The sequence below is a fragment of the Scyliorhinus torazame genome, chromosome 16 (assembly GCF_047496885.1).
Source record: "Scyliorhinus torazame isolate Kashiwa2021f chromosome 16, sScyTor2.1, whole genome shotgun sequence".
Classification (NCBI taxonomy): Eukaryota; Metazoa; Chordata; class Chondrichthyes; order Carcharhiniformes; family Scyliorhinidae; genus Scyliorhinus; species Scyliorhinus torazame.
The window spans coordinates 37,237,620-37,256,396 of record NC_092722.1 but is presented as its reverse complement, the minus strand read 5'-3'; the positions used below and the strand labels follow the sequence as shown (position 1 = coordinate 37,256,396).

Sequence of the window (18,777 nt, the reverse complement as noted above, 5' to 3'; positions counted from 1 at the left end):
CACTAGGGGTCAATTTAGCATGGCCAATCTACCTCACCTGCACATCTTCGGACTGTGGGAGGAAACCGGAGCACCCGGAGGAAACCCACGCAGACACGGGGAGAAAGTGCAAACTCTGCACAGTCACCCAAGGTCGGAATTAAACCCGGGTCCCCGCCGCTGTGAGGCAACAGTGCTAACCACTTTGCCTACTGATGGTGGCAAATGGATATAAATAGTAACCATAGTTTTAGCAGACTTACTTTAGCTATGGAACAGATCTCAGAAATATTCCAGGTGTCGCAGGTGTCACAGAGAGGACACATGCGGTAATGGTTGCTGATGTTACAAATCTCTTCTCTGCAGGAAGCAAAACACATGATCAATCCACAGGTCTGAGTGCACAGTCTCGTTCTGACACTACCTGCATTTTAAAAAATAAATTTAGAGTACCTAATTCATTTTTTTCCAATTAAGGGGCAATTTAGCGTGGCCAATCCACCTAGCCTGCACATCTTTGGGTTGTGGGGATGAGACCCACACAGACACGGGGAGAATGTGCAAACCGCACACGGACAGTAACCCAGAGCCGAGTTTCAAACCCGGGTCCTCAGCGTCGTGAGGCAGCCACATCACATGCATATTCTGCACGGTTCTTAATCAACAAGGGACAGTAATTGGTGACATGGACTGAGTGCCTTCCCTTTTCCCCCATATGATTCTCTCCCCCACAAAGTTTTCTTGCAACTTTTCCTGAGATAATGAACCAACCTGGTGTACAACTTCCACAGCAGCCACTCTTGGGCACTTCACTGAAATGACCAATCGACACGCACAAGATTAAATACTGAGAGTGGGTTACTTGACCAGGGTGCCCATTCAGCCATTTCAAAACCTAGCCTCACCTGATATGTATACACTTAAGCACACAATCCCACCTGGGATTGCCAGATAATGATCAGGAGCAGGGTCCCGGTCTGGTATTCATCGCCCCAGGAGCTTTGAGGGAAATTGTAGCATCCTCTTTACTTAATGAGGTAGCTTTTTCTTATTTATTTATGGGATGTGGGTGTCACTGGCTAGGCCGGCATTTATTGCCCATCCCGAATTTCCCTTGAACGGAGTGGCTTGCTAGGCCATTTCAGAGGGCATTTAAGAGTCAATCACATTGCTGTGGATCTGGAATCACATGTCTGACCAGATAAGGACAGCAGAGATGGCAGATTTCCTTCCCTAAAGGACATTAGTAACCAATGGTTTCATGGGTCATCATTAGACTTTTGATTCCAGATTTTGGCGGTGGGATTCGAACCTGGGTCACTGAAATATTACCCCTGGTCTCCAGATTACTAATCCAGCGACAATACCACTGCAACACTGCCTCCCCATCAAATTAGCTAACTCAGCATAAACTGGGAGTCACAATGTCGACTTCCTGGTATGCTTGAATTGGCTCTACTCTGAACAGTGCACTTGTCCACTGAGTTACCTGGCCGATTCTCATATTCTTATTCTACTTGCCCAATATTTTCAACATTTGATAATTCAGCACACCTGAATCTTGTCTCTGATAAATATAGAACCTTTATGGTGTTATTATGTTTCCTCATTTTACAAGCCAACATGCCTTCCTTCCAATTCTCGACAGCAAATTCTGGTAGTGCTACTATTCAGTGAAGCTTTCTATCAATTAGTTAATTAATAGCAACATTTCTTCTGTTCCTGATAGAATCCTTAAGTATTCAAAGTTGCCGAACCACAGCTTACGCTATGGCTTTATTACAGGGCTGGGTGAGGAGGCTGGCCCCAAGTCTAAATCAACTGGAACAGGGTTAAACCCCACATTGCTGCTGTTATTCTGAACCACATGCTAGCAGTCTAACCAACTGATCTAATCAGCCCTCCCAAACATTTACCACATCTAATACCAACATTCACTACGTCCTCCTCGATTCCATGAGATTGCATTTAAAGTCTTGAGGAATTTTATCAAAAACCTTTTGAAAGCATTCACATGCAAAATCCATCACTCTACCATCATCCATCTAATCAGGTCACATACTCGGGCTATTTTAATAAATTTCTGATGGTGACCTGCCTTCATTCTCACTGCAGGTAATTAGCCATAGTCCACAAAGTACCGTAGGCAGCTGTCTCTATCAAAGAGAGGTATATAATTTTATAGCTTGAGGGGCAATACTCCACATTAAATGTGAGGCAAGGAGAAGGAGGCTTCCATGAGCTACCACCACAGTCAATATGGGGATCAAATCCTTGCTGTTGGTCTCATTCTGCACCTCACTCTAGCAATTTAGCCAACCCAGTAATCCCACCTGGCTCTTCCAGCAAAATCAACTCTACTATTTATCTAATTAAAGATGTTAAGTTGGAATTTATAGAACCTTGCTTTTGACCTTCTTAGAGTTTGCATTACATGCTGCTACTTTCATTCTTAACCTCTGTCTGATAATTTCTCCACCATCCCTAATTCACATTTCCATCAGTATCTCAAATGCATTTACTCCATTCCTTCATCTGCTGTGCAGTACGAAGTCTTACAACACCAGGTTAAAGTCCAACAGGTTTGTTTCAATGTCACTAGCTTTCGGAGCGCTGCTCCTTCCTCAGGTGAATGAAGAGGTCTGTTCCAGAAACACATATATAGACAAATTCAAAGATGCCAAACAATGCTAGGAATGCGACCATTAGCAGGTGATTAAATCCTTACAGATCCAGAAATGGGGTAACCCCAGGTTAAAGAGGTGTGAATTGTCTCAAGCCAGGGCAATTGGTAGGATTTTGCAGGCCAGATGGTGGGGGATGAATGTAATGCGACATGAATCCCAGGTCCCGGTTGAGGTCGCACTCATGTGTGCGGAACTTGGCTATAAGTTTCTGCTCGGCGATTCTGCGTTGTCGCGGGTCCTGAAGGCCGCCTTGGAGAACGCTTACCTCACGGAGATCAGAGGCTGAATGCCCTTGACTGCTGAAGTGTTCCCCGACTGGAAGGGAACATTCCTGCCGGGAACACTTCAGCAGTCAAGGGCATTCAGCCTCTGATCTCCGAGTAAGCGTTCTCCAAGGCGGCCTTCAGGACCCGCGACAATGCAGAATCGCCGAGCAGAAACTTATAGCCAAGTTCCGCACACATGAGTGCGGCCTCAACCGGGACCTGGGATTCATGTCGCATTACATTCATCCCCCACCATCTGGCCTGCGAAATCCTACCAACTGTCCTGGTTTGACACAATTCACACCTCTTTAACCTGGGGTTACCCCATTTCTGGATCTGTAAGGATTTAATCACCTGCTAATGGTTGCATTCCTAGCATTGTTTGGCATCTTTGAATTTGTCTATATATGTGTTTCTGGAACAGACCTCTTCATTCACCTGAGGAAGGAGCAGCACTCCAAAAGCTAGTGACATAGAAACAAACCTGTTGGACTTTAACCTGGTGTTGTAAGACTTCGTACTGTGCTCACCCCAGTCCAACGCCGGCATCTCCACTTCATCTGCTGTGATTCAATTATCATTACTCTCATGAATTCACAGGCTCCCCAAAGACTTTGGAACTAGGAAAACTATTGAAATCTTTTGATGAGAAAAGATTGCAAAAATAATCATTCAAAAATTCCCCTCTCTGGGTCACTGTCCGTGTGGCGTTTGCACATTCTCCCCGTGTTTGTGTGGGTTTCGCCCCCACAACCCAAAAATGTGCCGGGTAGGTGGATTGGCCACGCTAAAAATTGCCCCTTAATTGGAAAAAAAATGAATTGGGTATTCTAAATTTTTTTTTTTTTAAATCCCCTCACGTGTCAGCCTCCTTACCTCTGGCATGTTTATTGGGGTTCTACATTTTCCATCGCACGTCATGTACTATGAACACATTCAAAAATCCAAGTGTTCTAAACCAGGGATACCTTGGTTTAAATCAAGGGGCGTCATTCTCCGACCCCCCAGCGGGTCGGAGAATGGCTGTTGGCCGCCGTGAATCCCGGCCCTGCCGGTTGCCGAAGTCTCCGGTACTGGATATTCGGCGAGGGCGGGAATCGGGCCGCACCGGTTGGCGGGCCCCCCCGCTCGATTCTCCGGCCCGGATGGGCCGAAGTCACGCCGAGAAATTGCCTGTCCCACCGGCGTAAATTAGAGTACCTATTTACCGGCGGGACAAGGCGGCAAGGGCGGGCTCCGGGGTCCTGGGGGGGGGGCGCGGGGCGATCTGACCCCAGGGGTGCCCCCACGGTGGCCTGGCCCGCGATCGGGGCCCACCGATCCACGGGCGGGCCTGTGCCGTGGGGGCACTCTTTCCCTTCCGCCTCCGCAACGGTCTCCACCATGGCGGAGGCGGAAGAGACTCTCCCCACTGCGCATGCGTGGGAAACTGTCAGCGGCCGCTGACGCTCCCGCGCATGCGCCGCCCCGACATGTCATTTCCGCGCCAGCTGGCGGGGCAACAAAGGCCGTTTCCGCCAGCTGGCGGGGCGGAAATCCCTCCGGCGCCGGCCTAGCCCCTCAATGTTGGGGCTCGGCCCCCAAAGACGCGGAGCATTCCGCACCTTTGTGGCGGCGCGATGCCCGTCTGATTGGCGCCGTTTTGGGCGCCAGTCGGCGGACATCGCGCCGTTTGGGAAGAATTTTGCCCAAGGTTCCAGTAGTCCACAGCCTTAGCATGTGGTAAATTATGAAAAATCGGGGTTCATTTAGAATCAATGCTTGTGAGACTTGTACCTTTCAGTAATTATGAGGCTGTTTTGCCTGGTAACTATATAGAGTTTGGTAATTGTGAAGTTTCTGCCACTCATTGACTTACGCTGGCAGGTTCGTATTCATTGACATCATTCCAGAGATGAAAACAAAAGTCCCAACGAGAGCAGCAGGGAGAAGCCAAGTAGTGTAAAAACCTGCAGAGAAGGAGGTAAACAGTTCCATTGTACATATTTAAATGTGGCAAACTCCCCAAGTGCTCTCATCATTATTTAATGTCAAAACATAGCCAGGTGTTAATGGCTAATACAACCAGAGGAAATCCACCTTATTACGAATGGCACAGCGTTTTCCCCAGAATTTCACCAAATCTGCCCCCGCCATACAGCACTGCCACTAGCTATCAAAATCCACAACGAGGCCTTGGACAATGTGGACAAGTTTTCAACCTTAGAAGCCTACTGTCAAGAAGGGTAGACATCGATGATCAGGTTCAACATCGCCTTCAGTATGCCAGCGCAGCCTTCGGTCGCCCGAGTAAGAGAGTGTTTGAAGACCTGGACCTCAGACTCGACACTAAGCTCATGGTCTACAGAGCAGTAGTGATACATGCCCTTCCATACGGCTCAGAAACTTGGACTATGTACAGCAGGCACCTCAAAACCCTGGAGAAATAACACCAGACTCTGCAATCCCATTGACTGCATAGGCGCACCAACGTCAGTGTTCTAGCTCAGATCGACATCCCTAACATCGAAGCATTGACCACACTCGATCAGCTCCTCTGGCCAAGCCATCTCGTCCGCATGCCTGATGTGAGACTCCCGAAACAAGCGCTCCATTCGGAGCTTCAACACAGCAAGTGAATCCCAGGCGGGCAGAGGAAACGCTTCAAGGACACCCTCAATGCCTCCTTGGAAAAACTGCAACATTCCCACCGACACCTGGGAATCCCTGGCCCAAGACTGTTCGGGAAAGAGCTGAACAGCTCAAGTTTCATCACCGAGAGTAAGCTAAAGCTTGCATCGACAATGAAAGGAGCGCATGGCGACCTGTACCCCACCCACTCGCGCCTCCAAGCACCGTCTGTCTCACCGTCACCCCGCCTGTGACAGAGACTGTAAGTCACGCATTGGACTCCTCAGTCTCCTGAGAACTCATTATTCATATGGTAACAAATCATCCTCAACTCCAAGGGTCTGTCTAAGAAGAAGAATTTCACCATATGAAATCAGCCAATGCTTTCAGGAAAAGTCACAATGAATCCAAAGAATCTACAATTCCCGCTGCCTCGGAAAGGCAGCCAGCATAATTAAGGACCCCACGCACCCCGGACATACTCGCTTCCACCTTCCTCCGTCAGGAAAAAGATACAAAAGTTTGAGATTGTGTACCAATCGACTCAAGAACAGCTTCTTCCCTGCTGCCATCAGGCTTTTGAATGGACCGACCTCGTATTAAGTTGATCTTTTCTCTACACCCTAGCTATGACTGTAACATTACATTCTGCAGTCTCTCCTTCCTTCCCTATGTTGTCTGTATAGCCATGCAAGAAACAACACTTTTCACTGTATACAAATACATGTGACAATAATAAATCAAATCAAATCAAGATGGTCTATGTGGTCTCTGGGATATAAGAAAGAAAAGGCAGGCACTTATGGCATATCATATCCCTCAATCACTTCTCACTGTATCTCCCAATACATTTTCACCATATTCATCAATCCATTCTCTTCAAGCCCTCATCTAATTGTCTCATTGACAACTTCAATAGTGTTCTCCTTGGGTGAAGAAGTTCCACCTGATTTTCATCTTACTCTCACCTTCTTAATTTTCAGCTTTTCTCTCCTTCTGTACTAAATGCAATTAATAACTGAATGATGCTGCCAGGGGTAAGCAGATCTGTGAAAATGCGCACTCTTGAAAAGTTTGATGATGCTTAGTTTCCATAACTAAGAATTAACACCCAAGAGCCATTTGTTGAGCATGGTAACAGAAATGTTACCTTCACTCAAACTGCCTTGCTTAACTCCAAATGAAGTGGAGCCTGCTGAGGTGTGACTGAATATATTTATTGTTGAAATTGTATTCATCGCAGGCCTGGCTCGGTTGAGAACAGAGGGGAAGCACAATTGGGACCACTGTTATAGATGTATAACTCTTGACTGTTTCTTAGTCATACCTTACACAAGAAACCAGAGAACAAGGAAACTTACCCAGCCAAGCAAAGTAAATGGCAATCTTTTCTCCAAAGTATTCTTGAATATGATCAAGCGGTTGATATTTATACCACTTGGACCAACGAGCCCAGTACTTGTACAAACTTTGTCTTGGATTCAGATTTTCTGGAGGTACGTCATACTCTGGTAATTCATACGGGCCCTACAGGCAGCACAAGATACACCAACAGATAAATACATGAGTATTGAGAGATCCAATTCACAATACAAAGGGTATCAATACAGAGGGTGACACAGAGAGAGAGAGCAAGGACTAGCTATGGAAGTAATGACCGGACTAAAATCCAGCCTGCAGTTGACAGGCAATCACTCACTGTTGACTACCCCATTCCATAGTCTCCTGTCACAGAAAACACATTTTTTCTTTATCCCAGTACATCTTACCTCATGGAGTGGGAAGGCAGAAGCAAAGATTCTTTCATTTAGCAAGCGATCAATCCCAATTTCTGCTCTTTTCCTTTTCCCGTACACAGTTGTGGCTAGAATTTCATACACCTGAAATATAGCAAGATCCAGTGACTCACTAAACATACATCCACATCACAGAGCAGAACAATGCCCCTACTCATGCCCCTCTGACATCTCAATGCAGAGTTCTCAATTATTTCCACCAAATATCCACTGTCACTTTGCTTCCTTTCCTTTATTAAAATAAATTTAGAGTACCCAATTCATTTTTCCCAATTAATGGGCAATTTAGCGTGGCCAATCCACCTACCTGGCACATCTGTGGGTTGTGAGGGCGAAATCCACGCAGACATGGGGAGAATGTGCAAACTCCACATGGACAGTGACCCAGAGCCAGGATCGAACCTGGGACCTCGGCACCGTGAGGCAGCAGTGCTAACCACTGCGCCAATTGCTGCCTACTTTGCATCCCTTCCTAATACTCCAGCTAAACCTTAAACAACTCCACCAATACCCCATTCAACACCTCTAAAAGACATTCTATCCCGGAGTACCACTTCATCTTAACCCCAAATCATCATCCAATACGAATACACATATGGGTGCGATTGAATGACCATGCTGCACCTGAAAAACAGTGTACCACGGCGCAGTGTGGCCGATAGAAGTCAGGAGACCCCGCTCTCGGGATCTACCCGGCTCTCAAAGCCTCGCGAGATCTAACGCAATCGCGTGAGACATTGTGATGTAAATGCCGCCCATTGTGGGCTGGATCACTTTTAGGCAAATCTGCATATTGGAGCGAGATAGCTAGTCTCACTTTCCCAAGGCACCCGAGGCATTGGGATCTATCCCTTCATTTCAGTGTTAATGTAAGCCTACTGTGACAAGAAATTATCCTCTTTGCCTCGGAGACCTTGGGTGGGCGCTGTTCAGTACTGATCTCCACAAACGGGGACCAGAGGGAATGGCGCTCATAGGAGTCTCCCAGGGGAACGGAGGCCCCTAGGTGCATGCCCTGGCACTGCTGGTGACACCTAGGCACCACTGTCAGCCTGGCAGTGCCACCTGGGTGCTCGCCCTGGCATTGCCAAGGTGACATGCTGGCATTTTGTTTGCGCGGTGGTGATCGGGCCGGGGTGCCCTGCATAGCCGCGCATTCCCCACTGAGGCTCCGTATCTGACCCGGGTGCCATTTTATAGCGTCATGTTTGTCAACGCTGCAAGCACCAGGAAACACGCAGAGGGACTTTGTTCCCATTTAGATAAATCCCGCCCATGACATCCACCCAACGCCAATTAAATTTCCCAACCACTTAGAACCGGACCATTTCCTTTCACATTACCTCATTGTTCTGTTCAAATCCGCAATCCCCCTTATCTGCACACTATACCCTTCAATCACTCACTCCCCTTTATCAGCTTCTCCAACCAACTCAGTAATGCATTGCCACACGGCACCCGTGATCTGGCCTCTGCTGTCAGTCCTACTTATCCTAAAGTTAGTCTGTCTTGAGCCGAAACAAATTTCACACAGAAATACAGCAGTTTCCTATGCTTCATAGAATTTACAATGCAGAAGGAAGCCATTTGGCCCATCGAGTCTGCACTGGCCCTTGGAAAGTGCACCCTACTTAAGCCCGTATCTCCACCTCAACCCCGTAACCCAGTAACCCCACCTAACCTTTTAAGGGCAATTTAGCGTGGCCATTCCACCTAACCTGCATATCTTTGGACTGTGGGAGGAAACCGGAGCACCCGGAGGAAACCCACGCAGACACAGGGAGAATGTGCAGACTCCGTGATCCAAGCCAGGACCTGGGACCCTGGAGCTGTGATGCAACCGTGCTAACCACTATGCGACCGTGCTGCCCCTAGGAGATCAATCTTTTAATAGATCATTCTTATCTATCCACTTTCTCATGATCCATCAGTTCTTTCTCTCTCCACAAACTTAACTCTTGAACCCATTTATGCTGCTCACTTCAATATCCCTGGCAAATTATTAGACAACTCAACATCTTTCTGCATGGTGCAGACTGTCAGACTCCACACCCGATATTCCCTCAAGGGGGCACAGAGGAAAGTAATAAAGAAAATTCTAGTTGACCAGAATTTAAGTTCTAGAGAGTTTTTAAAGGAAGTTAATAATGAAAACAGTAATGTTCGAAGTACACAGAAGCTCAGTCAGTGTCTATGTACAGTAAGAAGTCTTACAACAGCAGGTTAAAGTCCAACAGGTTTGTTTCGAATCACTAGCTTTCAGAGCACTGCTCCTTCCTCAGGTGAATGAAGAGGTTGGTTCCAGAAACATATATATATATATATATATATATATATATAGACAGAGTCAAAAATGCAAGACGATACTTTGAATGCAAATCTTTGCAGGTAATTAAGTCTTTACAGGTCCAGATGGAGCAGGTTAAAGAGGTGTGAATTGTCTCAAGCCAGGGCAGTTGGTAGGATTTTGCAAGCCCAGGCCAGATGGTGGGGGGTGAATGTAATGCGACATGAATCCAAGGTCCCAGTTGAGGCCGTACTCATGTGTGCGGAACTTGGCTATAAGTTTCTGCTCGGCGATCCTGCGTTGTCACGCGTCCTGAAGGCCGCCTTGACTACTGAAGTGTTCCCCGACTGGAAGGGAACATTCCTGCCTGGTGATTGTTGCACGATGACCTGACTGAGAAAAGGTTTTGTATCGCGCCTAGGTCTCTGTTTTTGTTAATGTTATTAGCGCAAGCTGCCAGAATCCTATGCATTCTAAGAAAATTACTCGAGAGGGGAAAAATTGCCAACCACCAGTGTCTATAAAGGAAAATAAGAGTTTATGCTGCTGTGGGTTAGAAATTCCTTTAGACCCGTTTCTGGGTCTGCAATGGGTGCTTGCGCATGGAATCTACACTCCAGCCAAGAGGCCCAAGACTGGCCTGAAATTAGGCGCTCGATTCAACTAATTGGGAACAAAGTCCCATAGTGAGCACATTTAGCCGCATGTTTCCCGGCGCTCACAGAGCAAGGAAACACATGGCTATACATCGCGACCCACTTTAAATAAGGGGCCTCAGCAGGGAACGTGTGGCCAAGGCTGCACATAGCTCTGTTTTGTACACTGGGGTGCTCCTCTGGATTGTGTTGGAGCTCGCTCTGGCCTCGGAAGGTGTTGCGAGCAGGATAGATTCCAGGAACACAGGGCTCGATTCTCCGCTCCCGTGCCGGTTGGGAGAATCGCCTGGGCCGCCAAAATTTCCCAGGACGCCGGTCCGACGCCCTCCCGCGATTCTCCCAAGCGGCGGGAACGGCCCGGTTGAGTTTTGCGGGCCGCAGGCCGGAGAATCGCTGGAGACACACAAAGTGGCGATTCTCCGGCACCCCCGGATGGGCCGAGCGGCCAGGCCAAAATGGCGGGTTCCCCCCGGCGCCGTCCACACCTGCTCGCTGCAGTCGTGAGCGGTACGTGAACGCTGGGGGGGGCGGCCTGCGGGGGGGCGAGGGGGGATCCTGCACCGGGGGGTACCTCAAATGTGGGGTACCCACCGATCGTCGGGCCGTCCTCTCTGAAGGAGGCCCTCCTTCCTTCCGCGGCCCCGCAAGATCCGTCAGACATCTTCTTGCGGGGCGGACTTAGAGCGGACGGCAACCACGCATGCGCGGATGACGCCCGTTATGCGCCGCCGGCTGCGTCATCTATGCGCCGCCGCTTTTACGTGGGCGCCAAGGCCTGGCGCGTGTAGATGACTCGGCCCCGATCCTAGCCCATTGTCAGGGCCTGAATCGGTCGGGATCGGGGCCGTTTTGCGCCGTCATGAACCTCGACGGCGTACACGACGGCGCGGCCACTTCGGCGCGGGAGTGGAGAATCCCGCCGAGAGTTTCCCGGTTTCTATCAGCCACGCTGCGCCGCGCCAAGCTGTTTTCTGGGAGCAGCGTGGCCATTGGATCGCGCCCTAGGCCTCTGTCTTTGTTAATGTTATTAGCGCAAGCTGCCGGAATCCTATGCATTCTAAAAAAATTATCCGAGAGGGGAAATATTACCAGCCGCCAAAGAATCTTGATTGGACAAAGCTCACCTCTTTACTATCCAATTTTGGCATGGTGGAGGTAGAAATGTTGAGGTGGGCACAATGAAGGGGAGACAAAGGTGCACCATGCAAAGAACTCAAATAAATAAGTTCCCAAGGAAGGTGAATATAGGTGCGTTCATGAAACAATTGATATCTTTCTAGACAGAAAAGGATAGGTTAAAAAGGTGGTGCTTATATGTTAAATAATGGGGGCTACTGGCCTTTAACCATGCCTAGAAATGCTTGCATATCTCACATACACACACACATACTTGTGTCGCTGAACATTTACGTTCACATAGTTAAACAAGACTTACAATCCGAGCGGTTGCGGCTATGCGGAGCTAAGTCGCACATTCGGCGGCTCCCGCAAAAAACTGACTTTTGGTTCCTTTTCAGGGCCGCCAACGGCACCTTTTCGACATTTCCCGGTGTGGGAAGGAGATTACAACAGTTCCCCGACAGTGTATGGCTTTTACCAGGAGCGGGGCGACTAAAAAGGTGGTGGTGGACCCGAAGAAGGTGCGAGGGAAGAAGAACAAAATGGCGGCGGGCGGGGACCAGGCAGCGTGGATGCAGTGGGCGGAGGAGCAACAGGAGGGTATCCAGCGCTGCTTCAGGGAGATTAAAGCGGACCTGCTTGAGCCAATGAAGGCTTCTATTGATAAGCTGCTGGAGACACAGACGGCCCAGGGGGTGGCGATCCGAGAGGCTCAACAAAAGATCTCCGACAACGAGGACGAGATCTTAGGCCTGGCGGTAAAGGTGGAGGCGCACGAGGCGCTCCACAAGAAATGGCAGGAGCGGTTCGAGGAGATGGAGAATCGGTCGTGGCGGAAGAATCTGCGGATCCTGGGCCTCCCGGAGGGGCTGGAGGGGCCGGAGGTGGGGGCCTATGTGGTCACCATGTTGAACTCGCTGATGGGAGCGGGGTCCTTCCAGGGGCCCTTGGAGCTGGAAGGGGCCCATAGAGTGCTGGCGAGGAGGCCCAAGGCGAACGGGCCTCCACGGGCGGTGCTGGTGTGGTTCCATCAGTTTGTCAATCGGGAGTGTGTGCTCAGGTGGGCCAAGACGGAGAGGAGCAGCAGGTGGGAGAACGCGGAGGTTCGAATATACCAGGACTGGAGTGCAGAGGTGGCGAAGAGGAGGGCCGGGTACAATCGAGCGAAGGCGGTGATGCACAGGAAGGGGGTGAAGTTTGGCATGTTGCAGCCGGCGCGACTGTGGGTCACCTACAAGGACCGGCACCATTATTTTGAGTCTCTGGAGGAGACGTGGGCCTTTGTTCAGGCCGAGAAGTTGGACACAGATTGAGGGTCGGGATGGGCGTTTGGGGATTGCGGTTGATATGTTACTTTTTGAGTGGGGGGTCCTTTGCTCTTGTTTTCTTTTTTGTTTTTTTCTTTTCTCTTTCTGGTCGGTGAGGGTGGTTAGGGCAGGTTGGGCACTGTTTTGGTTGGATTGGTCGGGGGGGCTCTTGGAGGGGGTAAGCAAATGGAATAGTGGTGGATGGCTGGCAGTGGGATGGGGCCCCGCGGGGGAGGGGGAGGCCCGAGTCGGGGGTGAGGGGACTGGGCCTGTAAAAGGAGCTGCGTTAGAGGTGGCGGGGCCGGGTAGGTGGACAGCGCGGGCTTTTTCCCGCGCTGAAGACTGGAGGGGGCGGGGCCAGGGCGGGGAAGCGAGGGTTGTTTCCCGCGCTTGGGACGGAAGGGAGAGGGGGAGAGCCTGCGGATGGGGAACAGAAGAGGAGGGTGTGTCACACAATGGGAGGAGCCGAAGGAGAGGCGGGAGTGGCCGGAGTCAGCAGGAGTCAGCTGACTTGCGGAAGTGCAATGGGGGGAGTAAAACAGCTAGGATGGGTCCTAGCCGGGGGGGGGGGGGGGGGGGGGGGGGGGGGGGGGGGTCGAGACGGGGGTCTGCCGCCATGGGGAACGGGGCGGGCATGGGGTGCGGGCGCGTGGCTGGCCGAGGAGGGGTTATGGCTAGTCGGCAGGGGAGTGGGGCGGGTAGCCCCCTGACGCGGCTGATAACCTGGAACATAAGGGGACTGAACGGGCCGGTCAAGCGGGCCCACGTGTTCGCGCACCTGAAGGGGCTGAAGGCGGATGTGGTTATGCTCCAGGAGACACACCTGAATGTGGCAGACCAGGTAAGATTGAGGAAAGGATGGGTAGGTCAGGTGTTTCATTCGGGGCTGGATGCCAAAAATCGGGGGGTGGCGACCTTGGTGGGAAAGAAGGTGTCATTCGAGGCGTTGAGCATTGTGGCAGACAATGGAGGCAGGTAAGTAATGGTAAGTGGTAAGCTGCAGGGAGAGAGGGTGGTACTGATCAATGTGTATGCCCCGAATTGGGGACGATGCGGGTTTTATGGGGCGCATGTTGGGTCGGATCCCAGACTTGGAAGTGGGGGGCCTGATAATGGGGGGAGCCGCATTGGGTGGACTTAGAGCTGGGGGAGGAGAGGGGCCAGCGCCCATTGTGGCGCTTGGAGGTGGGGCTGTTGGCGGATGAGGAGGTGAGTGAGCGGGTCCGAGGAAGTATAGAGGGGTACCTGGAGGCCAACAATAATGGGGAGGTCCGAATGGGGATGGTCTGGGAGGCGCTGAAGGCGGTGGTTAAGGGAGAGCTGATCTCCATTAGGGCCCACAAGGAGAGGAGGGAGCAGGGGGAGGTGAGAGGCTGGTGGAGGAGATGGTGAGGGTAGACAGGAGGTATGCGGGGGTGCCCGAGGAAGGACTGTTGAGGAAGAGGCGCAGCCTCCAGGTCGAATTCGACCTGGTGACCACCAGGAAGGTGGAGGTGCAGTGGAGGAAGGCCCAGGGGGCGATTTACGAGTATGGGGAAAAGGCAAGCCGGATGCTGGCGCATCAGCTTCGGAAGCGGGACGCAGCTAGGGAGATCGGGGGAGTTAAGGACAGGGGAGGGAGTGTGGTGCGAAGTGGGGTTAACATCAATGGAGTCTTCAGAGACTTTTATGAGGAATTGTAACGGTCCGAGCCCCCACGGGAGGGAGGGATGGGCCGCTTTCTGGACCAATTGAGGTTTCCAAAGGTGGAGGAGGGACTAGTGGCGGGATTGGGGGCCCCGATTGGGCTGGAAAGCTGACCAAAGGGCTAGGGAGCATGCAGGGGAGGAAGGCACCGGGGCCGGACGGTTTCCCGGTCGAATTCTATAAAAAATATATGGACCTGTTGGGCCCGTTGCTAGTTAGGACCTTCAATGAGGCAAGGGAGGGGGGGGGGGGCCTTGCCCCTGACGATGTCCCGGGCACTGATCTCCTTGATCCTGAAGCGGGACAAGGATCCCCTGCAGTGTGGGTCTTTATGACCGATTTCCTGGCTAAATGTAGATGCCAAGGTGCTGGCGAAGGTCATCCACGAAGACCAGACGGGGTTTGTGAAGGGGAGGCAGTTGAATGCGAATTAGCGGAGGCTTTTGACCGTTATCATGATGCCGGCGAGGGAGGGGGAGGCGGAGATAGTGGTGGCGATGGACTCTGAGAAAGCCTTCGATAGGGTAGAGTGGGGGTACCTGTGGGAGGTGCTGAAGAGGTTCGGGTTTGGGGAGGGGTTTGTCAGGTGGGTCAGGCTGTTGTATGAGGTCCCGATGGCGAGTGTGGCCACGAACAGGAGGAGGTCCGAGTACTTTCGGTTGCACCGAGGGACGAGGCAGGGGTGTCCCCTGTCCTCCCTGCTCTTCGCACTGGCGATTGAACACCTGGCTATGGAGTCGAGGAGCTGGAGGGGGCTGGTGTGGGGTGGGGAGGAGCATAGGGTGTCGCTCTATGCGGACGACTTGCTGCTATATGTGGCGGACCCGGTGGGGGGAATGCCGGAGGTAATGAGGGTCCTCAGGGAATTCGGGGATTTCTCGGGGTACAAGCTCAACATGTGGAAGACCGAGCTGTTCGTGGTTCACCCAGGGGACCAGGAGAGGGGGATTGGCGAGCTCCCACTTAAAAGGGAGGAGAGGAGCTTCAGGTATTTGGGGGTCCAGGTGGCCAGGAGCTGGGGGGCCCTGCACAGGCTGAATTTCACAAGGCTGGTGGAGAAAATAGAGGAGGAGTTCAAGAGGTGGGACGCGTTGCCGCTGTCCTTGGCGGGTAGGGTGCAGTCAGTCAAAATGACGGTGCTCCCAAGGTTTTTGTTCCTGTTCCAGTGCCTCCCCATGTTTATCCAGAAGGCCATTTTTAGGCGGACAGGAGCAAAACGGGGTTTGTGTGGGCGCGAGGGACTCCGAGGGTGAGAAGGGTGTTCCTGGAGCGGAGTAGAGATAGGGGGGGCTGGCGCTGCCCAACCTCTGTGGGTACTACTGGGCCGCCAATGCGACGATGGTGCGCAAGTGGGGTGATGGAGGGTGAGGGGGCTGCATGGAAGAGGCTGGAGACGGCGTCTTGTGTGGGTACGAGTCTGTGGACGCTGGCAACGGCGCCGCTGCTGTTCCCTCCAAGGAGGTATACCACGAGCCCGGTGGTGGCGGCTGCCCTCAAAATCTGGGGGCAGTGGAGGCGGCACAGAGGGGGAAGTTGGGGCCTCGGTGTGGACCACAATAAGGGGGAACCACCGGTTCGCCCAGGGAGAACAGATGGAGGGTTTTCGGGGTGGCACAGGGCAGGCATACGTAAGTTGGGAGACCTGTTTGTGGACGGGAAGTTCGCGAGCTTGGGTGAGCTGGAGGAGAAGTACGGGCTCCCCCCGGGGAACACCTTCAGGTACTTACAGGTAAGTGCGTTTGCCAGGCGGCAGGTGGTGGAATTCCTACGGCTACTGCCACACACAGTACAGGACAGGGTGCTCTCGGGGGGGTGGGTGGGAGTGGGGAAGATCTCGGAAACTTACCAGGTGATGCAGGAGGAGGAGGAGGCCTCGGTGGTGGAGGTGAAAGGTAAGAGGGAGGAGGAGTTGGGAGAGGAGATCGAAGAAGGGACGTGGGCAGATGCCCTAGGGAGGGTGAACTCTTCCTCATCGTGCGCGAGGCTCAGTCTCATACAGTTTAAGGTGCTGCACAGGGCACACATGACCGGGACAAGGATGAGCCGGTTTTTTGGGGGTGAGGTCAGGTGTGTTAGGTGCTCAGGGAGCCCAGCAAATCACACCCATCTGTTCTGGGCAAGCCCAGCGCTGGAGGAATTTTGGAAGGGCGTAGCGAGGACGATGTCGAGGGTGGTAGGATCCAGGGTCAAACCGGGCTGGGGGCTCGCAATATTTGGGGTCGCAGAGGAACCGGGAGTGCAGGAGGCGACAGAGGCCGGTATTCTGGCCTTTGCGTCCCTGGTAGCCCGGCGAAGGATTCTTCTTCAGTGGAAGGATGCGAGGCCCCCAAGCGTGGAATCCTGGAGCAACGATATGGCGGGGTTTATTAAATTGGAGAGGGTGAAATTCGCCTTGAGAGGGTTGGTACAAGGGTTCTTTAGGCAGTGGCAACCGTTCTTAGACTTCCTGGCAGAACAGTAGACAGTGGTCAATGGCAGCAGCAACTCGGGGGGGGGGGGTCACTTTACTTTTTTGTTTTTGTTATTTATACTGGAGGGTCTGAGGGGTTGTATGTACCTGTTGTGTTAAGTCGGGGTGTTAATGTTAATTTATTATTTATGTACGGGGGGTGGGGGGTATGGAGGGTTGCTTTTTTGGACTGTGTTTTGGACTTAACCCTGTTGGGTTCCTTTTTCATTTTGTTATTGATATTTTATGAAAACCTTAATAAAAATTATTTTTTTTAAAAACGACTTACAATCCGATGCCGTTGTGTGTTCGTAAAGTATGTCTCACGATTATTGCTTCCCAAAAACCTATAATAACAGAGAGAAAAGGTCATTGTGTCTTGAAGTGCTGTATTGTACCAAAGTCTGAATAAGAACATTGAAATCACCAATCCACATTGGTTTTCATGACACTCTGGGCTGGATTCTCCGTTTTTAGGACTATGTCCCCACGTCGTCGTGAAAACTGTGGTCTTTTGCACCAGGAGAACTGGTGTCAAAAGGCCACAGATGCACCGTCTTGCAGGGGACTAGCAGTCAGCTGTCGTAGAGTTCGCAGGTCTAGCTGCCAATATGGCCCCCCGCACCTCTGGTTCAGAGGCCACGCATGCGCACAGCGGCAGCCTCCAGCGGCCGTGCCGTGCTCCATGGCGGACTCAGCCCGCAGGCCTGGACCACTGAAATAGTGCCCGCATCGGCCGCTCGCCCGGGACCGCCCGCACACATAGCCTCCAGTCCCGAATGAAGCCCCCCCCTGCCCTCCAATCGGCCCTTCCCCGACTGTGACGGTCCCGGATTGAATCCGCAGTCGCCTCGTGAGGTTCCCGGACGGCAGGACTATGTTAGAACCATGCCGTCGGGAATTTGACCAGTTGGGAACGGAGAATCGCGGGGTGGGCCTCAGGCAATGGCCTGAAGCGGTGGATACTTGGCGGAGTATTCCACGAGTACGCCAATTTTCAGGGGGGCGGAGAATTGTAAAGCCGCCGCTGGGCCCGATTTTGTGCGCAAAAACGGATTCTCCGCCCCATCACTGAACGCGATTTTGGCGTCTGGGGCGGGTGGGGGGGGGGGGCCTAGCCTTCTATACTTCATAGATACCAACTTGCGGTGATACGGGGAAGATGAGATTTAGATGCAGTCTGTATACACAGTAACATTGTTGGCTTAGAGCTATTGTCCGCTTACAATGGGTAACCAGTACCATCCTTAAACACAGTCGAAAAAAGGTCATAAACATCTTCAAAGGCACAGCATCCAAAGAGATCCAAGCTCTTTTTTCCTCAGTTCATGAAGCCTTCAAACCTGTGCCTCCATCTGACAGTTTCAGTCCTGGTCCTCTTTTCCTCACACACTTGGGGACAACTCCTCATTCTACTACTTTCCTCAATCTGACTCACACTCGAGGGACCAGAATTTCCACCCTGTGGTGTATAGATCTACTGAGCACACACTTCGTCAAAGCTACCAAAGGGTTATTTTCTCACGATGTAATATAATGTTTGGAGGTGGAAAAACTGGCTTAAAGAATCCAAAGGTGCAAGGCTTTCGTGTCTGTGTTTTATCCCGTGCTTGGCCCTCAGCTACATTGAGATGCTCTAAGGAACTCACCATTGCTCCTTAGACAGCACCTTCCAAATCCATAACCGCTACCTTCTAAAAGGACAAGGGCAGCAGGCACATGGGAACACCACCAGCTGTAAGTTCCTCTCCAAGCCACTCACCATCCTGACTTGGAACTATATCGCTGTTCCTTCACTGTTGCTGGGTCAAAATCCTGGAAATCCCTCCCTAACAGCACTGTGGGACTCGAGTGGTTCGAGAAGATAATGCTGGCCTGGTCAGGAAAACCCATACCCCTTGAATGAATAAAATAAAAATGATAAGGGGCCTAGAT

General features: G+C 51.7%; 1 protein-coding gene across 3 annotated transcripts in view; it reads right to left on the bottom strand.

Moving 5' to 3' along the window:
* ano11 (anoctamin 11) overlaps window positions 1-18,777 on the bottom strand; it is a 130,898-nt gene that overhangs the window by 42,255 nt on the left and 69,866 nt on the right. For all 3 annotated transcript variants that reach the window (XM_072478286.1, XM_072478284.1, XM_072478285.1), the window contains exons 6-10: window positions 17,132-17,189; window positions 7,312-7,422; window positions 6,904-7,069; window positions 4,791-4,881; window positions 243-339 (exon numbers count right to left, since the gene is read on the bottom strand). In XM_072478286.1, the coding sequence (XP_072334387.1) occupies window positions 243-339; window positions 4,791-4,881; window positions 6,904-7,069; window positions 7,312-7,422; window positions 17,132-17,189 (523 nt within the window). The remainder of the gene's footprint in view (window positions 1-242; window positions 340-4,790; window positions 4,882-6,903; window positions 7,070-7,311; window positions 7,423-17,131; window positions 17,190-18,777) is intronic.